The sequence below is a fragment of the Passer montanus genome, unplaced genomic scaffold (genome assembly GCF_014805655.1).
Source record: "Passer montanus isolate IOZ18808 unplaced genomic scaffold, ASM1480565v1 scaffold20, whole genome shotgun sequence".
NCBI classification, from domain to species: Eukaryota; Metazoa; Chordata; class Aves; order Passeriformes; family Passeridae; genus Passer; species Passer montanus.
In genome coordinates this window covers 13,428,595-13,445,596 of record NW_024366592.1, presented here as the reverse complement: position 1 = coordinate 13,445,596, position 17,002 = coordinate 13,428,595, and the positions used below count along the sequence as shown (strand labels likewise).

General features: G+C 39.2%; 1 protein-coding gene across 7 annotated transcripts in view; it reads left to right on the top strand.

Moving 5' to 3' along the window:
• ITPR2 (inositol 1,4,5-trisphosphate receptor type 2) overlaps window positions 1–17,002 on the top strand; it is a 244,485-nt gene that overhangs the window by 102,217 nt on the left and 125,266 nt on the right. For all 7 annotated transcript variants that reach the window (XM_039708068.1, XM_039708067.1, XM_039708063.1 and 4 more), the window contains 6 exons: window positions 3,684–3,773; window positions 3,934–4,059; window positions 5,121–5,243; window positions 6,759–6,959; window positions 10,324–10,575; window positions 12,017–12,142. In XM_039708068.1, coding sequence (XP_039564002.1) covers window positions 3,684–3,773; window positions 3,934–4,059; window positions 5,121–5,243; window positions 6,759–6,959; window positions 10,324–10,575; window positions 12,017–12,142 — 918 coding nt within the window. The remainder of the gene's footprint in view (window positions 1–3,683; window positions 3,774–3,933; window positions 4,060–5,120; window positions 5,244–6,758; window positions 6,960–10,323; window positions 10,576–12,016; window positions 12,143–17,002) is intronic.

Sequence of the window (17,002 nt, the reverse complement as noted above, 5' to 3'; positions counted from 1 at the left end):
TTGCAACAGTGTAGGTCCTACCCTTTCTCTGATCTATCTCAGGTGATGTTCTGATACCACATCTTTAGCAGTGTCAAAATTAAGGAGGAATCTGGAGTTGAAGCTTAAGTATGTGATCCTTTCTCCCTTTCTCCCTTTCTCCCTTTCTCCCTTTCTCCCTTTCTCCCTTTCTCCCTTTCTTTCTTTCTCTTCCTTCCTTTCCTCAAGCACAGCTCTAGTAGGAAAGAAAATGTTCCTTTATGTATTTAATGACTTGAAAAGGTAATGAGGAAATAGAAAATATAATTGTGTCAGGATTACAAAGTTTTTTAGCTATACTACATTTTTAAAGTGTAATTTATTCCTATGGGTAGCCTTGATAGCAAGGAAACTCCAGGAAAAGGGGGCAAAACAATGTGTTTGAAACAGAGGCACCTCTCAATGGGATATTTTGAGTGTTTTTTTCCCATGAGACATCTGTGGGTCTGTATGGATTTAGCAGAGCTTCAGTAGATGCACAGTATTATCTGGCAGATCAGAGAGATTATTGTCAGAGCAGTAATAGGTAATCTGCTGGTTGCATCCTCTGCTGGTAATTCCCCGAGAGCTATGCCAGGTTACAATAGCTTAGAATCTTGTCCATCTTTTTTTTCCCCTGCTAAATTCTTCTTTAACAGTGAGGAGGTGTTTTTACCTGGCAAAAAAGTAGCATTAGGTAGTCAGTACTCTCTTTGAGGTCTTAAATCAGATGTAGGAGGTATGATGTTGGGCATAACCTGCAATGTGTGAAGCAGGTGGCTAGCTTTAAGCAGACAAAAATCCCATGAGATCCATGCTTCCTTGGAATGGATACTGGGTATTCAGAGCTGGATGAACCTCTATGTCTTTAGGGAATATGCCTCATGTGTTTATTTTTTTTCCAAACAACATTAAAGTGCGCACAAGGACTTAAATGACATTCCAGAAAACTCTTACGTTAAACCCAAGTTTCTGTTGTTACATGAAGCCTGTTGAAAGATGTACATAAAAGTTTAAAAATATCTTTTTTTTTTTTGTCTGAGTCTTCCTAGGTAATTATTTTTCACCTTACTGTCATAACTTGTGGGCCTTTTTCTCTTTTTTTTTAAGTCATATGACTCCAGAATAGGATTTGTAGAAAAAAAGCCTCGCTCTTATAAAAGTATCCAGAGTTCTCCACAGGAAAAATGGCAAATCTTGCATCCATGCAGGACTGTCTGGATAGAGACTGTAGATCAGAGTTGGAAAGAGTACTTGGAGCTATGTCAGACATAGATGAGACATCAACAGGCTTAGGAAGAAATACTGAAATTGAGCTCACATAAGAGCCATGCTTGAGAAGGTGAAATCAGATAAAGCCTGCTCACTTGGTTCTCTCTAGGAAGGGTGTTTTGGGTCTGTGTAGATACCACAGACCATGGAAAGTGTGATTTTTATTGTCTTGTCCCTGGAGGATGCTTTGGTAGTGTAGCACCAGAAACACAACTCTGAGTAAGAGAAGCAGGCTCAGTGAAAGAACTTTAAGGTGAAACTGGAATAGAGTGCAGTGGAATTATGGACTTCCTCATCTTTTCCACCTGCTGAGAAAGTTCAGTGAGATTTCAAGTGGTCTAAACTTTCAGCACCTATATGCACCTAGTGTTCCCTTACTTCCTATCTTTTCTGGTCTGTGGCACCTTGCTTTGGTTTTGGGAATGTTTGAACAAACATCACATAAAAGCTGAGGTTGTGAACTGAAAATTCTGTGTGTGTCCCTCATTCCCCTGGTGGAGCCTGTGGAGAGCAAAACTATGCCCTGACACTGTAAGGCACTGACATGTGCCTTGCACTGCTGTCCTGCTGGGATCAGGCAGACTGCTCAGACTGGATGCTGGAATCTGAGTCTCCACTGGCAGCTAGCAAAAAAGGATCTAAGACTGATGCAGAGTGTTATTCCAGGAATTCTGTGGGTAGAGGGAGTAGTCTCTTTCAGAAAATATTATTTCCTTAAGGTGGGATACTCAAGTGAGAACCTTTCTCCCTGAGATCTCTATGCCAGCCTGTCCCCTGTGGAAAAGTGTGACAGGGAATGTCTATCATGGGGCATAATGAGGCCAGATCTGCAACTGATATCCCAGTGGTATGATTATCTCTTGGTAACAACATCCCTGGCATATTCTTATGGGTTCAATAAATAATTGTTTATTTTGTTAAAATAAAGGATAGATTCAGCAGTTTAGTGCTGATCAGCACTTCCAGATAAGACATACAGTTCACATGGATTATCAAACTACTTTGATGAAGGAAGAATGCTGAAAAAACTAACAGGTAAATTAATCTTGGTTAACCCACAATTCCAGAATGGAGGAGGGTGGTTAATTATAGCAAAAAGCCTGAAACATCTCCCGAAGCATTGATTCAAACAGGTAGAGAGATGGCAGCCTGCATACTAACAAACCTAACCAAATAAAATCCACTGTTGTTACATAGATCAGCACTGAACAGCAGTGCTGACACTCTTATAAACAGCTTCCATGGCCAAGTGGTGCAGCTGTTCTTACCTCACTGGAAATTAGGACCAGATAGGACTTATAGAACTCCTGAACTTCATCATCAGAGATGATGAAGAAAGTTCAGAGAGAGGTTTCAGGACATATAAACATTCAGCTTGGCATACATATGTTTGTTTTAGTGTATTTCTCTTTTCTAAAACAGTAGGAAGTTTGAGGATACAATGAAACTCAGAAGTGCCCCTGTTTCTTCTTTTTTTTTTAAATGCTGTTATACTGGTTTACATCCTTGTGGTCATACTGTGAGTCAGTCTCAAGATCTGATAGATTTTTTTGTTCATGCTTTATAGCATCAGCATCTAAAGTCCAATATTTCAATTTATTTTTGTTTCCTGTTAAGAAAGGCTTACCACAACTGACAGCAGATAAACCCCCAACACTGCCAGTATTCTTAGTGGCAGTACTTGTGTACATGTTCTCCCATGTTTTGATTGAGAGATAAGCATGGAAATATGTGTGGGTGTTGGCAGTTCCTTGCTTGATTTCTCTTATTTATCATACCCAGCTGGGGCTTTCCTGGTGCCAGGGCCCAGAGCATCATGACTTGATGGTGCAGTTTAACATATGGTTCCTATTTGTTTTTAAATCTTTTCCTCTATCATCCAGAGATACAGGCAGAAGCATCCCCTTTGTGGGAGGAACATCTTTAATTTCCACATGCTGCTTGTTCCTGTTGAGAACTCCAACCTGCTCAACTGCAGAGGTTGTCTTAAGCTCTTTCTCAAGATTTTTAGTGTTCACACAGAGATTTTGTAATCTTTCCAGCTGCAAATACAGATTTTTGGAACGTTTGGTCACTACTGAAATACACTTTTGCTACATCTCCTCACAGTATTTAAATTCCTTGGACTTCCATAGTCTGTGATTTAGGGACATACTCCTTCAGAATAATCAGAAACCTGAAGACATAGAGTAATTGCCTCAAATTACACTGGACATTTGAATCAGAGGAAGAACTTGAATGTAAGTCTTGTCACTCACTGGATAAAGAATAAATGATTCTTTCTTTATTATCTGTGTTATGTTAATGCCTTATGAGCTGCTGTAATACTTTGTCACTTGCTGCTATTAAATACAATTAATTCACGTTGAGGAAATGGCAATAAATTTCCACTTGTCATGTGTTCTTTATTACAGGAATCAAACATTTTGAGCCCAATACAGGATGGGACCAAAAAACCCCAGATAGACAGCATTAAAAGCAATAACTACAATATTGTTAAAGAGGTTAGTTTATCTGCCAAGAAACTTGCTTGACATACTTGTATGATTAGTAGATTTAGTAATGAAATAAAGTGTCTTTGTTTGGTTTTGTGTGACATGACTGGTTTCTTTGCTTGGTTGCATGCTTATTTATTTGTTTTTTGTTTTTTTTTTTAATTTATAGATTTTGATTCGACTCAGCAAACTTTGTGTTCAGAATAAAAAATGTCGGAATCAACAGCAGCGTTTACTGAAAAATATGGGCGCCCACCTGGTGGTCTTGGACCTTCTGCAGATCCCCTATGAAAAGGTTATTTTCCTAATTTTAGTGGTAGAGAACACAAACTCAAGGAAGGGAAAAGCCTGAGCCCAAGAATCAATGGGCTGTGGTACAAACATGAACTGATGATGTCATTTTCTGCCTTCAGAATAGTGAGTTTGGGCTCAGTTTCAATACAGATGCCTGCACAGTTCTATTTAAAATTTAATATTTACTGCCTTGGGTACCTAGATGTCACAGTGCTGTCATTCCTGTACCCATTCCTGAAGTAGGCAAACCTTAGGACCAAAAGATTTACAGATCAAATCTGAAATAACTTCTTTGTTTTTATGGTGGACATCTCTAACCTAGTTCCACGTGCTGGTTTTTTTTTGGTTTTTTTTTTTTTTCCACAAGATAGTTATTTGGTGTTGATTTGGTGGAATTAAGCATACAAATTAATGAACTAGATAGGCTTTGAAAGAGCACATCATTCTAGATCTTCTAGGAATCACTGAGAGGTGGTAAAACCTTTGCTGGGCTATGTTTTCCTGCATGTTATATTACGGACACTGGGTGCAGCTGTTGTCAGTAAAATAGTGCTTGTCCATGCAGGTGGTTCATCAAATCATACTTAGGATACTACATGAGAGGACTATAAAATAGGGATGAAACTAGAGATATATTTGTGTGGGAGTATGTGTATGCACACATGCACACATACATCTGTTTCTGTATGTAGCGATAGAAAACCCAATGTTTGCCAAAGCTTAAAACTAATGCAGAGTGACATTTGTGGTTTGTTTTGCCTTTTTTTTTTTAAATCAAGCACCTTAGCACTTTTTAAAACTAGGAAATTATAGCCACAAAGAAGAAATCTTACTTTGATTTTATGGTTCTGCCTATGATTCACTATGGCTTCATTCAGAGTAACATACAGCTGCTAATGGACTCCAAAGGAAACTGCATTAGTTACTTTTGCCAGAGGGAGAATTCCTGCCCTATGAAGGCTCAGGAGAATTGGTTTATTCTTGGCTGAATTGATGTTGTGTAGTTTTAACAAGTATGTTTAGGTATAACCAGCTAATTTTGTTTGTCCTTACTTCCTGCAGAGTGATGAAAAGATGAATGAAGTTATGAATCTAGCCCACACTTTTCTTCAGAATTTCTGTCGAGGAAATCCTCAGAATCAAGTTCTCCTCCACAAAAATCTCAACTTGTTCTTAACTCCAGGGGTAAGTATTTCACTTGAAATAGAATATGATAATTGGAATTAAATTTGGGTTTGCTGAAACATCCCAGTGCTACATAAATAATTTCACTAAATTATGCCTCCCCTCCGCTCTCCTCTCTCATTTCCCTTAGTGTTGCTTTTTATGTCATTTGCTTTAATGTTGCCATTTTAAAAGTGGAAAACCAAATCCAAGGAACCTGTGGGGTTTACTGGAAGAATCTGTGCATATGTGTCACATCCTTGTCTTGAACTTGACTCTGATTTTATTCATCCTGACTCACTGATGGACTGTAAAGTCAAGGTAGAAGATACCATGACTGCTGTCATAAACCTTGTGTAACAACAGAATCGGATTCATACATGTTTGTTGATGATGTTCCCATTTGATTCAACTAATCTAAAGTCTGATTTTCTATTAAATCATTGTCTTTACAATATACCTTTTTATCACAATCCCTTTGTATATATTTGTGTGTGTGTTTACAGACATATTCATATAGAATGACAGCTGCTCAGTGGATCTACTGAGCAAAACATTATTTTATTAGAAGGAATTGTGAGTATGAGGATTACAGGCCCTGGCCTGTGCACTTTAAGAACATTTGTTCCATTGTTTTTTATTTATGCTCTTTTATGATATTAGTGAGCAGCTCTGAGCTGACCACAGTGGGAACCAGAGCCTGGATTCCATCACATCCAATGCTGACACTTAACTTGGGTGCAGTGTGGAACCAGCTTGCACTTGTATTTCTGTTCTTTTGAAGCTGATTTCCTGACCATCCATCCATCTCAGTTATTGTGCTTTTTGTACACATTATGGAACAAACTTGATGTGGATAGTTTAGTGTCAGACGACACTAAACAAACATGTATACTTTAGGAGCACACCTGACCCTCAGGAGCCTTTAGTCCAAGGGACCAACCTAGAACAAAAACCCCAAGAATGCAGAAAGCCTGGATGCTGTGTCCTCAGCAGAATATCTTCTTGCTCCAGATTTGTTCCTCTTATTCCATACTGTTCACAGATACACAGCCCTAGGCTCCTTTTGGAGTTAATGTGGAAAGAGACATTATCTTTGAGACCATCAGGCTGCACGTGCAGGGATTTGACTGCTGGAAGTGCCTCCTCTTTGAGCCCCAGAGACACCCAGAGCAGCTCATCATCTCATCTGGTGGCATCATTGCAAAGTTTGATGGTCAATAGGGCCAGGGTGGTCTCAGGTGTCTCATATTCTGAAGCCCCTGCAGAGTGCTTTAGCAGTGTAGTGTGTATGTGTTTGTGTGTTCACGTTCTACATGGACATAGGTTTGGTTTATGCCCACTTCAGGACTGTTTGTACTTATAGGGAAGTGTGTAGAAATCCCCATAAAACTGGAAGCTGGGCTCTGAGATCATTGAAAAGGATTTCTCCAGTTTCCCTTTACCAGTGAGCCTTCCTCTACTCGAGAATCCTGTGCCACTCTCAATCTCAAAGTAGATCTGCTGTGCTCATGAGGCTGTTTTTGATCTGTTCAGCTCCTGGAAGCCGAGACCATGAGGCACATCTTCATGAATAATTACCTTTTGTGCAACGAGATCAGTGACATGGTGGTGCAGCACTTTGTGCACTGCATCGAGACCCATGGCCGGCACGTGGAGTACCTGCGATTCCTGCAGACCATAGTGAAAGCAGATGGCAAATATGTGAAAAAGTGCCAGGACATGGTAATGACAGAGGTAAGCAAAGACTTCACATGTTTATCACTTGAGTATTTTAAGGCTGTTTTTCATGCTCTTGATACCAATGAGATATAATGGCATCATTGCTTTAGTATTTTAAGTGGTATCACAAATAATGAATATTTTAGCAGACATTTTTGGGAGTTTGATCTAATTTTGTAAGGCCATCTGTATAACTACTAGAAAGAAAACATGAGTGTTAGCATGGTGATACAGAGATGTCTATTTGTAGATGATGTAGCATGGAAATCTCAGAGTTACATAAACCTTCATTTTCCTGTAATGTAATTTAGGATCACTTTTACCCACTGTTATGACATGGGTTTGTCATACAAGAGGCTCTTATCTCTATGGATTTGTCTAAATAGTGTTGTAGACCTTTTTTTTTTAACATGTAGAAATTCTAAATCCTAGTTTCTGCTCTTTTTTTGGTTTTATTTCAGAGCATTTCTGTGAGGGTCAGTAGAGCTCCTTTAGCTTTAACTAACCAGTAAATTCAACCAAGTGGTTTGTGGAAAAATCCTTATGCCAATAAATTTCCTAGGAAAATACCTAATTGACTTTCTCTGCAATTAGGATTTGATATATTGTGAGCATGATAAATGAAGTCTTCAACTTGCAGACACTTGTACATTTAACTCTAATTATGTTAACAGTTCCTTGAGATCTGTAAATGGGTAAAGTTGAATATGGTGAAAAGTTATGGTCGGATTAGAGTCCAAGGAACATTTTTATTTGCTTTACAAAGTGCTTTTTTTTTTTTGCTTGGTTTGGTTTTTTTAAAAGGCATCTTCACAAAGAAATCAGAGGTAAGCTTTAGTTTTTTGTGGTATGAACAAAATGAAATCCCATTGAAATTTTATTCCACAGAAACAAGAGGGAAGATTTCTAATTAAGAAAATAAAGCTTCTGGCTACATGGATAACCTTTCATGAAATTCACCTCAACCTTTTCAATTTGACTGAAGTATTTTAACATGCAATATCAATTACAAGCCTTTGATTTACATAATTCAAACACTTGTGCCTTTGTGGTTTTAGATTTTTCTGCTTCCACTGAAGGCTCTTGTAGAGGTTTTTTTAATCATCAAACAAAATTTTCAGATTTTCTCAGTTTCAATATATTTTGGTATTGACTTGTAGCAGCACAAAGTTAAACTGTCATATTACATTTTCAAGTTGACTCCATGATGAAAGTAGAAATGAACTTGGATACAGCATTCACATCATAAGTCCTGCAGGAATTTTCTGGGGGGAGGGAGCAACCCTATTTTGATGAAATAGGATAAGATAATGATCTGTTTTTCTAAAAGTAGGAAATTAGAGATAAGTAATCATGATTTCTTAGAAAAGGATGCTAATTGTGAAATTTGAATGGCACTTGAATTGCAATCCACTCTAAAGGGAACAAATGGTTGGAACTTGCCACCGAGTCGCAACAGTTTCTCTGCAGACAGCTGAGATGTACTTTGTGACCTTAAACAAGTGCTGTAGCTTGTTCCTGTGCCTCCAGATGGGGCACATGAACAATTTACCGCAAGACAAGATATAATATGACTGTACAGCTTGCCTCAGCTCCTCCTGCGTTTTCTTTCACCCACAGGAAATATATTGTAGCTTATTCCTATTTACTGGGAGTGAGGGATAATCCTCATATTTATATGTTCTAGAAAATGCATGCAGATGAAGGAGCACCATAGCAAGTGAATGCTGTCATAAAATCCATTGGACATCCCCAATCTGTCTGATTCCCTTGTTCTCATCTCCTTGGTCTCCATGTCTGCAATGATGTTTGCCAACATTAAAGGGCACTTTTTCTCATTACAAGCAGGCTTTGAGTTCCTGGAAGAACCCTGTCTGTCAGTGCAAACACTATTACAAAAGGGAAAGCAGAATTTACTTTGGGCCAGATCAATGTGGCAGCACAGTTTTCTATTACCTGTAGTATTCTGGAGTAATATTTTGCACAGTATCAACAGCTGCTCTAATACTGGACAGCCTTCATTATATTACCATAGAATTCTAAACTTGCTGAAAATACACTTTAATGGCAGAAAATGCTGCTAGGTTGTTTTGTCCTAAGCTCTCATTCTTTTAAATTATTTTTTTCTGTACTGTGGATTGTTCAGAAAATGTCTGAAAAGTCGTGGGTATAGAAATACTGTAGAAACCCAAAGATAAATGAGAAATAGGAATTGCAGGAGAGACTGAATTCACAATTCACTCCAGCCAAATGTCAAAGTAAAAATAAGCAAGAAACAGGGAAACCACAAACAGAAATGCTGTGAATTCAAAATTTGAAGTGTTGAAATCTTGGAAAGTGTAATGAAATGTTTCTTGACTTTTCATTCTGGGAGACTAATTTTAATTCCTGTTCTTGCTGCTTTTCCATTTCTCAGCAGCTCCAGCAACCTTTATGACTACCCTTGAGTTGAGTAAGCTGGGATTTCATGTCACATATGGACTGGAATAGGTCAAGTGCCTAATTCACAAAATAAGTGTGATTTTTGATCTGCTAGTGTGTGTTCTAGGAGGGGCTTGTGGGAGCTTATTTCATCCAATTTGAGAGTGGATTGTGCTTCAAAGGACAGTGATGGAGAGAGAATTCCAAATAGGGTTAGGGAAAAGCTCTTCAGTGAGATGTGCTGAGATGGGGCTGCTGGCATCCAGTGCTGCTCTGGATCCTCTTGAGATGAGCAGAGCACTTGTAGCAGAATCAAACATTTATCACACACACCAGTTTTCTGCTAAATGAAAGTGCTGACATGACACTGAAAAAGTCATTACCCACCTGCAAATTTGCACAGAGTGGGAAGAATCTCCTTTTGTTTCCAGTACTGAGCAAGGGTGGGGTAAAGGTGCGTTCAATTCCAGGTGAGCCACAGGCTTTTTGTGTGAGGCAGTGTGGAAGATTTAATCTCAATGCACCTCAAGTGCTCATCTATGAAGCGGGGATAATAATGCATCCTGGCCTTCTAGCAGGAGGTGAGGATAATTAATTAACTTCACACAAACATTGAAATGGTAGGAATAATAAAGACGGTATGCTGTCTTAGGTAAAGACAGAGTTACACAGAAATTAAACCTCAAATTCACCTTGCGTTAGTGCATTCCTTGATGAGTTATTCCAGATTTGCACATACATTGATAAGAGCAGAAGTTTGCCTTGGGTATTGTTTTGACATGTTCATTTGGCAAACTGCATCAGAGTAAATTTGGTTTCATTTTTGGGTTTTAGCTAGAGATAAAAGAAGAAATTAAGAAAATCATAGAATCGTTTAGGTTGGAAAAGACCTTTAAAATCATTGAGTCCAAAATTATTGCAGTGCAGGGTGCTCAGAACCTTGTGCTCTCTTTCTCAGCTGATAAATGGTGGTGAAGATGTGCTGATATTCTACAATGACAGGGCATCCTTCCCAGTGCTGCTCCAGATGATGTGTTCTGAGCGAGACCGAGCCGACGAAAGCGGGCCCTTGGCCTATCACATCACTCTGGTGGAGCTGCTGGCTGCCTGCACCGAGGGCAAGAATGTGTACACAGAGATCAAGTGCAATTCACTGCTGCCCCTGGATGATATTGTGAGGGTAGTGACCCATGATGACTGCATTCCTGAGGTACAATTCATGGCAGGAGGAAGCAGACATAGCATTTTTAGAAAGCAGACAAAGTTTTGTTGTTATAATGCATTGACAAGTTGAATATTTGCATAGGGAGTGGGCTGGAAATGGGTGGTGCTTCTTAAGGTGAAAAAGTGAGAAAGGATAGACAGTATTTATTCCACAGAACATTCCTTGTCCTTAATGCATTGTTTGTCAGCTTTTCAGACACCTTATTTTGGGTTTGTCCAGCCACTGTCAGAGTTTGATGCACTCATAACTTCTGGCTGAAACTGTGAAGACCCAGCTGAATGCTGGGTTAAGCCAATGTTTTGCCATTGCCTGAATTTCTTGGAAATGATAGATAAAATTCTGTCCATGCTGAAGTCAGTGGGAATTTGGTGAAGTCTCATTTTATTAAACTCAATTGCAGTCCAGCAAATATTTTTATTCACTGCAGATGAAGGCACAATTCTGCATGTGTCATGCTAAAGTAGGACTGTGGTATTACCTGGTGGAAAAATGGGGTTCTAAGCAACAGAACTGGGGCCTGCAGGAGTTAAAACTCCCCCTGTACCATGAAAATTGCCCTTGTGATCAAATTATCTTATTCCTAAAAAGAAATATGTTTGCTTTGCCCAAAAGTTCCGCTTAACATTAATTTCAACAGATGGTAATTAGAAAAAAAATCCCAAATGAAAAAAACCTGAAGGTCTGATCTGAGTTTTCTCTTCACTGTATTAAACATATGGAACTATCTCATCTCCCTTGACCATGATAAGAAATTTTCAGTCCAATTGCATATGTTTATATTTAATCTATACATTTTTGGGCACTGGGTATCCATTTTTATGCTGTGCACATGCAGGCTTGTCATGCCAGAGAGGAGCCCTGGCATGTCCTCTTCCTAAGCCTTGTGCTGCCATTGCTGCAGTCCCAGTGTGCCACAACCTTTCTCTGCCATTTAGATCCCAGATGCAAGTGCTGCATTAGGATTGTGGAAATACAGGGACTTAAGTCCCAGCTCTGCAAAAGACTTTTTATTTTATATTTGGCAAGCCAGTCACAAGGCTTCAACCTACCACAGTTAACTGGCAAGTGCAGAGTGTCCTGCTTTCTGACAGCCTCTGGCTTTGGAGCCAGGCCTTGCTGGTCTTAATATCAGTTAAATACCAGAATCATTACTGGTTTGTCTTGTGGCGGTTTTGTCATTAGAATAAGGATGTTTGCAAAACCTTTTCATTTTTCTTCCTGTGGTCTTTCAGTAAACACATTAAGGCATGTGTTGCCCAGCTTCTCCCTAAATATTCAGAATAAAACATGTGCATTATTATGGTTATGAATGTTTGTTAGTACTGGAAGGTTTATCTTTTTCGTTCAGAATTTTTGCAGATAGAAAACATGTTAATTGTTTTTAATGTTCCATTTCATAGTGATTGTGTTTTCACTGTTCCTGCAGGTGAAAATTGCCTATGTTAATTTTGTTAACCACTGTTACGTGGACACTGAAGTGGAAATGAAAGAAATCTATGCCAGTAACCATATCTGGAAACTTTTTGAGAACTTCCTTGTTGATATGGCAAGGGTAAGCTTCACCAGGTGTTAAATATTACAGAATGGTTATGGGTGACAACTGAACTGGCAGTTACAGGGTTTTTTTGTGAACTTTTATTTTGTTAACTATTTTTATTCAAAGTCAACAATAGGATAAGTGTGGTTAGTTGGTTTGTTTAACAAACAGTTATTTCTATGATATTTATAATCTTTTAATCTGCTAATTACTAGTAGCCTTCTATTTCTAAAAGGGCATCTTGGAACCTGTGCCTTTATCTTGTCTTACAAAGAAATAAATTGGGGGTGTGTACATGGTTGAGAGCCTGTATACATCTTTGGGAATTTGTATTACATGTCATTATGGTGGTGACTAAAAGAACCCCACATCTGTAATCTCTTCCTTTATTCTGTTGTTATAGTGAGGATCAGGGATCAAGATCTTCTCTGGCTTGTGTTCCTTCTTTAGTCTCTGTTTTTGTCTTTCATTCTCCTGTCACTCCATTCTCACTGTGCAATGTGAAAGGCATGTGTAGAGCTGTGGTCCCTCAGAATACTAATTCAAATATAAATTACAGCTGCAAGTAGACAGGGCACAGTCAGTACCACAGGCCTGCCATTCCTGTGGTCCACAGTGAGCCTCATGGTGTCAGTACTTGTTGAATTAAGTTTTAAGTTACAAGTTGAATTAAGCTTTGTTCCCAGGGATTTTGAAGGCAAAGAACAAGAGCAATCTTATGACTTCCACAGAGATTAAATACAGTAGTAGAGCCATGAGGGGAAGCTAGTGTGATGTAATGATTATAGCCTACACTACACATCCTTTTCTAGGAGGTTAATGCTTCTTGTAATTATAAATAATTACAATATTAATGACAAACAATGGTGTTGCTCTTCTTGCTGAAGAAGTAGAACCATGGCTTTTTGGGTTTTTCCCAGTCCATGGTCCATTACATTTTTTAATACTTAAGTTCTCACTCCTTGCGTTCTTCATTTCATTGAAATTAAGAGAAAAGGTGAAAGAATCCCAATTGGTCCTGCAGCAGACAATGACCCCAAAGTAATAGTGTGCCACAAAATAATTCCTGTGACACCTATTAGGACAAAATACAATTAATTTTGGCTAAAACAAGAAGGAATGCAAAGAGTTATGCTGTACAATAGTTACTGGGACCTGTTCATTTTTTCTGTGAAACAGAAACCTTATACATCATTGGGTTTTGGTTTTGTTTTGTTTTTGTTATTTTTTTTTTTTGTGTTTTTTTTTGGTTTTTTTGTTTTGTTTTGGTTTTTTTTTTGTTTTGTTTTGTGTTTTTGTTTTTTTGTTTGGTTTTTTTTTTTGTGGGTGTGTGTGTGTTTTGGTTTGGTTTTGGGTTTGTTTTGGTGTATTTTTTTAACCTTTTTATTTTTCCCTGGGAGCAGGTTGAGGCAGGGATGTTTGTGCTCTCTGTTTTTTGGTGGTAGCCATTTTCAGCAGTAATTAGTCCTCTACAAACCCTGTTTTCCTGCTGCTTTGTCTCTGTGGTTGTGTTACATAGTGAAAGCCCTCCTGAACAAAAACAACCTGGGTTGAAAATTAAGATGAGAAACATCCTTGAAGGAGTGTTCTGTCTTTTAACCTTACTGGTTTTATCTCAAGAAGTATTTTCTTCTATTTAATTCATTTCTTGGTTGCTCTTTCCTGACGTGACCTGACCCTGACTTTCCAGACTATCCCTCCTCCCTAGCCCCTTGAACATGGTCAATTTTCTGTGCCCCTGGGCTAGAAGCAGACAAGTAGAAAGAGGGCTCTGTCCAGTTTCCTCTCATGGGCCTGGAGACAAACTGCACTGTGCTAAATGCTGGGGGCTTTTTCTGATGCTGGTGACCACGGAGCTTTTTTTCACACACCTATCTCCTGAGAGAAATTAGACCCCAGGTCTTCAGAGGTGAAGAGGGGAAATGCTGCAATTTGTGTGTGGCTGCTGTTGGCAAAATGCAGGTTTATTCTGCTCTCCTGCAAGCGTGTCAGAAGTGCTCTGGCCTGTCCTGCTCTTCAGCCATGGATAGCTGTATTTTCCAGGTTATGGAGTGTATTTGTTCAGATGTGCTGCTCTGGGGCCCCAACAGAGCCCAAGTGTTATAAATACATCAGCGTTCTGTAGCTATCAGATCAGTTAGAATGCTGTCAGCATAATGAAAGATGTTATAATAGCTTTCAAAGCATTTAGAAAAAGAGCCCTTTGATCCTCTGTGTTCCAGTGAGCTAAAAGGGATGCTTTTGCATGGGGGAAGGGGAAATGCTTTTCTTTTAGCTGCTACAAATGCCTGTCAGTGGGTGAGTTTGTGAGCTTTGAGTCTGTTATTGGAGAGCACCAAGCTGAAAGATGGAGAGTGTTATCCACAGGTTGGATTCCTTCTGTTTAAGATATATTATAAAAAAAAAACCAAAACTGATTTTTAAAATCTGTTTCTGGATTGAGGAAGGAAATACTTACTCCCCAGCTGTCATTTTCCTTTCAACAACATGATACATTGCAAAGCAGCCACGAGGCAGATCTGTGTATAAACTGGGTTTGCGAAAAGCTGTTGTGCTTTTAAAAACACCCTGCTTCTACAGCTTCTGCCAACCTACTTTTTGCTGGGTGTGACTTTCCGCCTTGTGCTGAGCAAAGTGGGTGCTGCTGAAGGAAAGGATTCCCTTTCCTGCATGTGGCCAGCCTGTGTAAGTCAGCAGCTGTAGTCTGAGCAGGATTAAAGACAAGAGCCGAGGATCTGACAGCTGTAAAGTCATCCTGGCTTTCTCTGCAGAGTTTTTGAAGTATTATTCATGTGAGTTTTGGTCCTAAAGCCTCTTAAGGGGTTTTTAAACACTGCTTTCTCAATCTTCATCTCTGTTTCATGCATTTCAGGTTTTTGTTTTTTTCTTCCATGGAGGAAGATCTTTCAGTCCCCAAAGGGCAGAGAGATAAGAACAAATGAGAAGATTTCCAAATTCCTTCTGTGGTGGGAATTTTTCAGGTGTTTGAACAGAGTGGCATTCCCACATATGGCTCTGCCTTTCAGGCAGCTGAAGGGGAAAGCTTAAAAGTGTTCTGGAATTTAGTTTTGGTGATTTCTGCATTCACTGTGCTAGCACTGCACAGCTCCCTGTCTTCCTATTGGGACTGCAAGTGCTGAGCTCAGAGCTACTGGTTCCAGCCAAAATTGGTATGCAGATTAATTAAAAGCAAAAGAACTTACCGAGATTTTTAGTTCTATGATATCTTTTTATTTTAAAAAATTTAAACAAATTTTGATTATTAACTGAATCATTTACCTTCTGAAGGATTGGGGGTGGTGTCACACTTTTCCCAAAACAGAAGGGCTGATAAGTTTGCTGTTTCATTTTAGCCTCTCTTGCTTCTCTGACCAGAATCTTTCCTGGGATGAAAAAAATGCACTCTCTGGAGGCATGACTGATTTATCTGATACATTTTAGATAAGCAGACAAGCAAGCTCCTCAAGATGCCTCATTTGTCTAGGTCTGAAGTTATCTTTGGTTATTGCTACTGCATGACAATGCTTGTGTACTGGACCCAAGGTGCTTCGGTGCTACCCTGAGCTCTAGCATCCCCTAAACACAAGTGCTTTTGGATGTCATCTCAGCAGACTTCCTTAAAACATTCCTGGTGAAATTGCTGTCTTGTAGTGACAGTGGCAGTGTGTAATTGGAAAGAATCTTTGCCCTGTGTGAGATTCAGGTGATGTGGATTATCTCTCTGCTTCTGTCACCAACTTTTCCCTGTGACCTTAAGCAATTCAGTCAGCTTCTCTGGACTCCCCATCCCTGAAGAGATGTAATGGTAAGTGTGTGCCACTCAGGTTTGGGGTTATGTATTAAATGCACGGATGGCAATGACTCCTATCCCTGGAATTTTTGTATGCAAAGTAAGTTCTGCTTTTGCATAGATTCCCTAGAACAATGTAGTCATCTCTGGTGTGCACAGGTGAAAGAGAAAACAACTCTGACTTCATTTCTTCTTAAACATGACTACAGCTGCTTATTTAAAGGCTGTTTAAGAGGTAGTATGACTACAATCTGTACTACTTACTTGTCCAGTCTTGCCTTTCTCACCGTTTTTGGCTCTCTGTAGACTCCTTTCATTACTGTGTACACTGACACATGCAAAGTCAACATGACTCTGTATAGATGTTCAAAAGTGTTGAAGAGAAATAAAGGAAATACTGAAGGATGTAATTCATATCAGTATTTTTTCCCCCTTTCTTTAAGTGTGACATCTTTATGCAACAACAAATTTTAAGTCTTGTACCAAAGGGAGTCTTCAGGAACCTTTTGTACGAATCTTCCCACTTCCTCCCACCATTCAATCATCCTTCTGTGCTCCAGAGCTGTCCTGGTATCATCCATTCCCTTCTTTCATTGTTTTAGCTTGGCTTCTGTATTTTCCCCATGTGGCTTCCCAACAAAATGCTGCCTCTCTTCCAGTACCATCCTAAAGCCTGTTGGTATTGAGTGTGTTGTTTCCCTTCCTTCCCTCCATTTAAACATTTTTCTTGCAAATGAGCTTCACCTTTTCCACCCAGTTGTGGTAATTAATTGTTGAGAGAAGTTAAATGTTGTATAAAATCTTTCTAACCTGAGTTATTTGTCTCATGTGTCTCTGAAGCATCTTCCAACCTGCCCTGCAATGGGAGGAAAGGTCCCTTTTCTTCTTGAATCTGTCTAAATGTCTAAGTGGCATGCAGTGTGCTTATTTAGGGAGATCTTTCCTTCATGGTGTGGGAAAGAAGAGGCAGTCAGCTGGAAAGAACTAGTTCAGAAGAGAAGGGTGGACCTCCAAGAAGAAAGATAAGCTATAATAAATCCAGCTTCAACTCTAACATAGTTGTCTCTGATAGATACCATATAAAA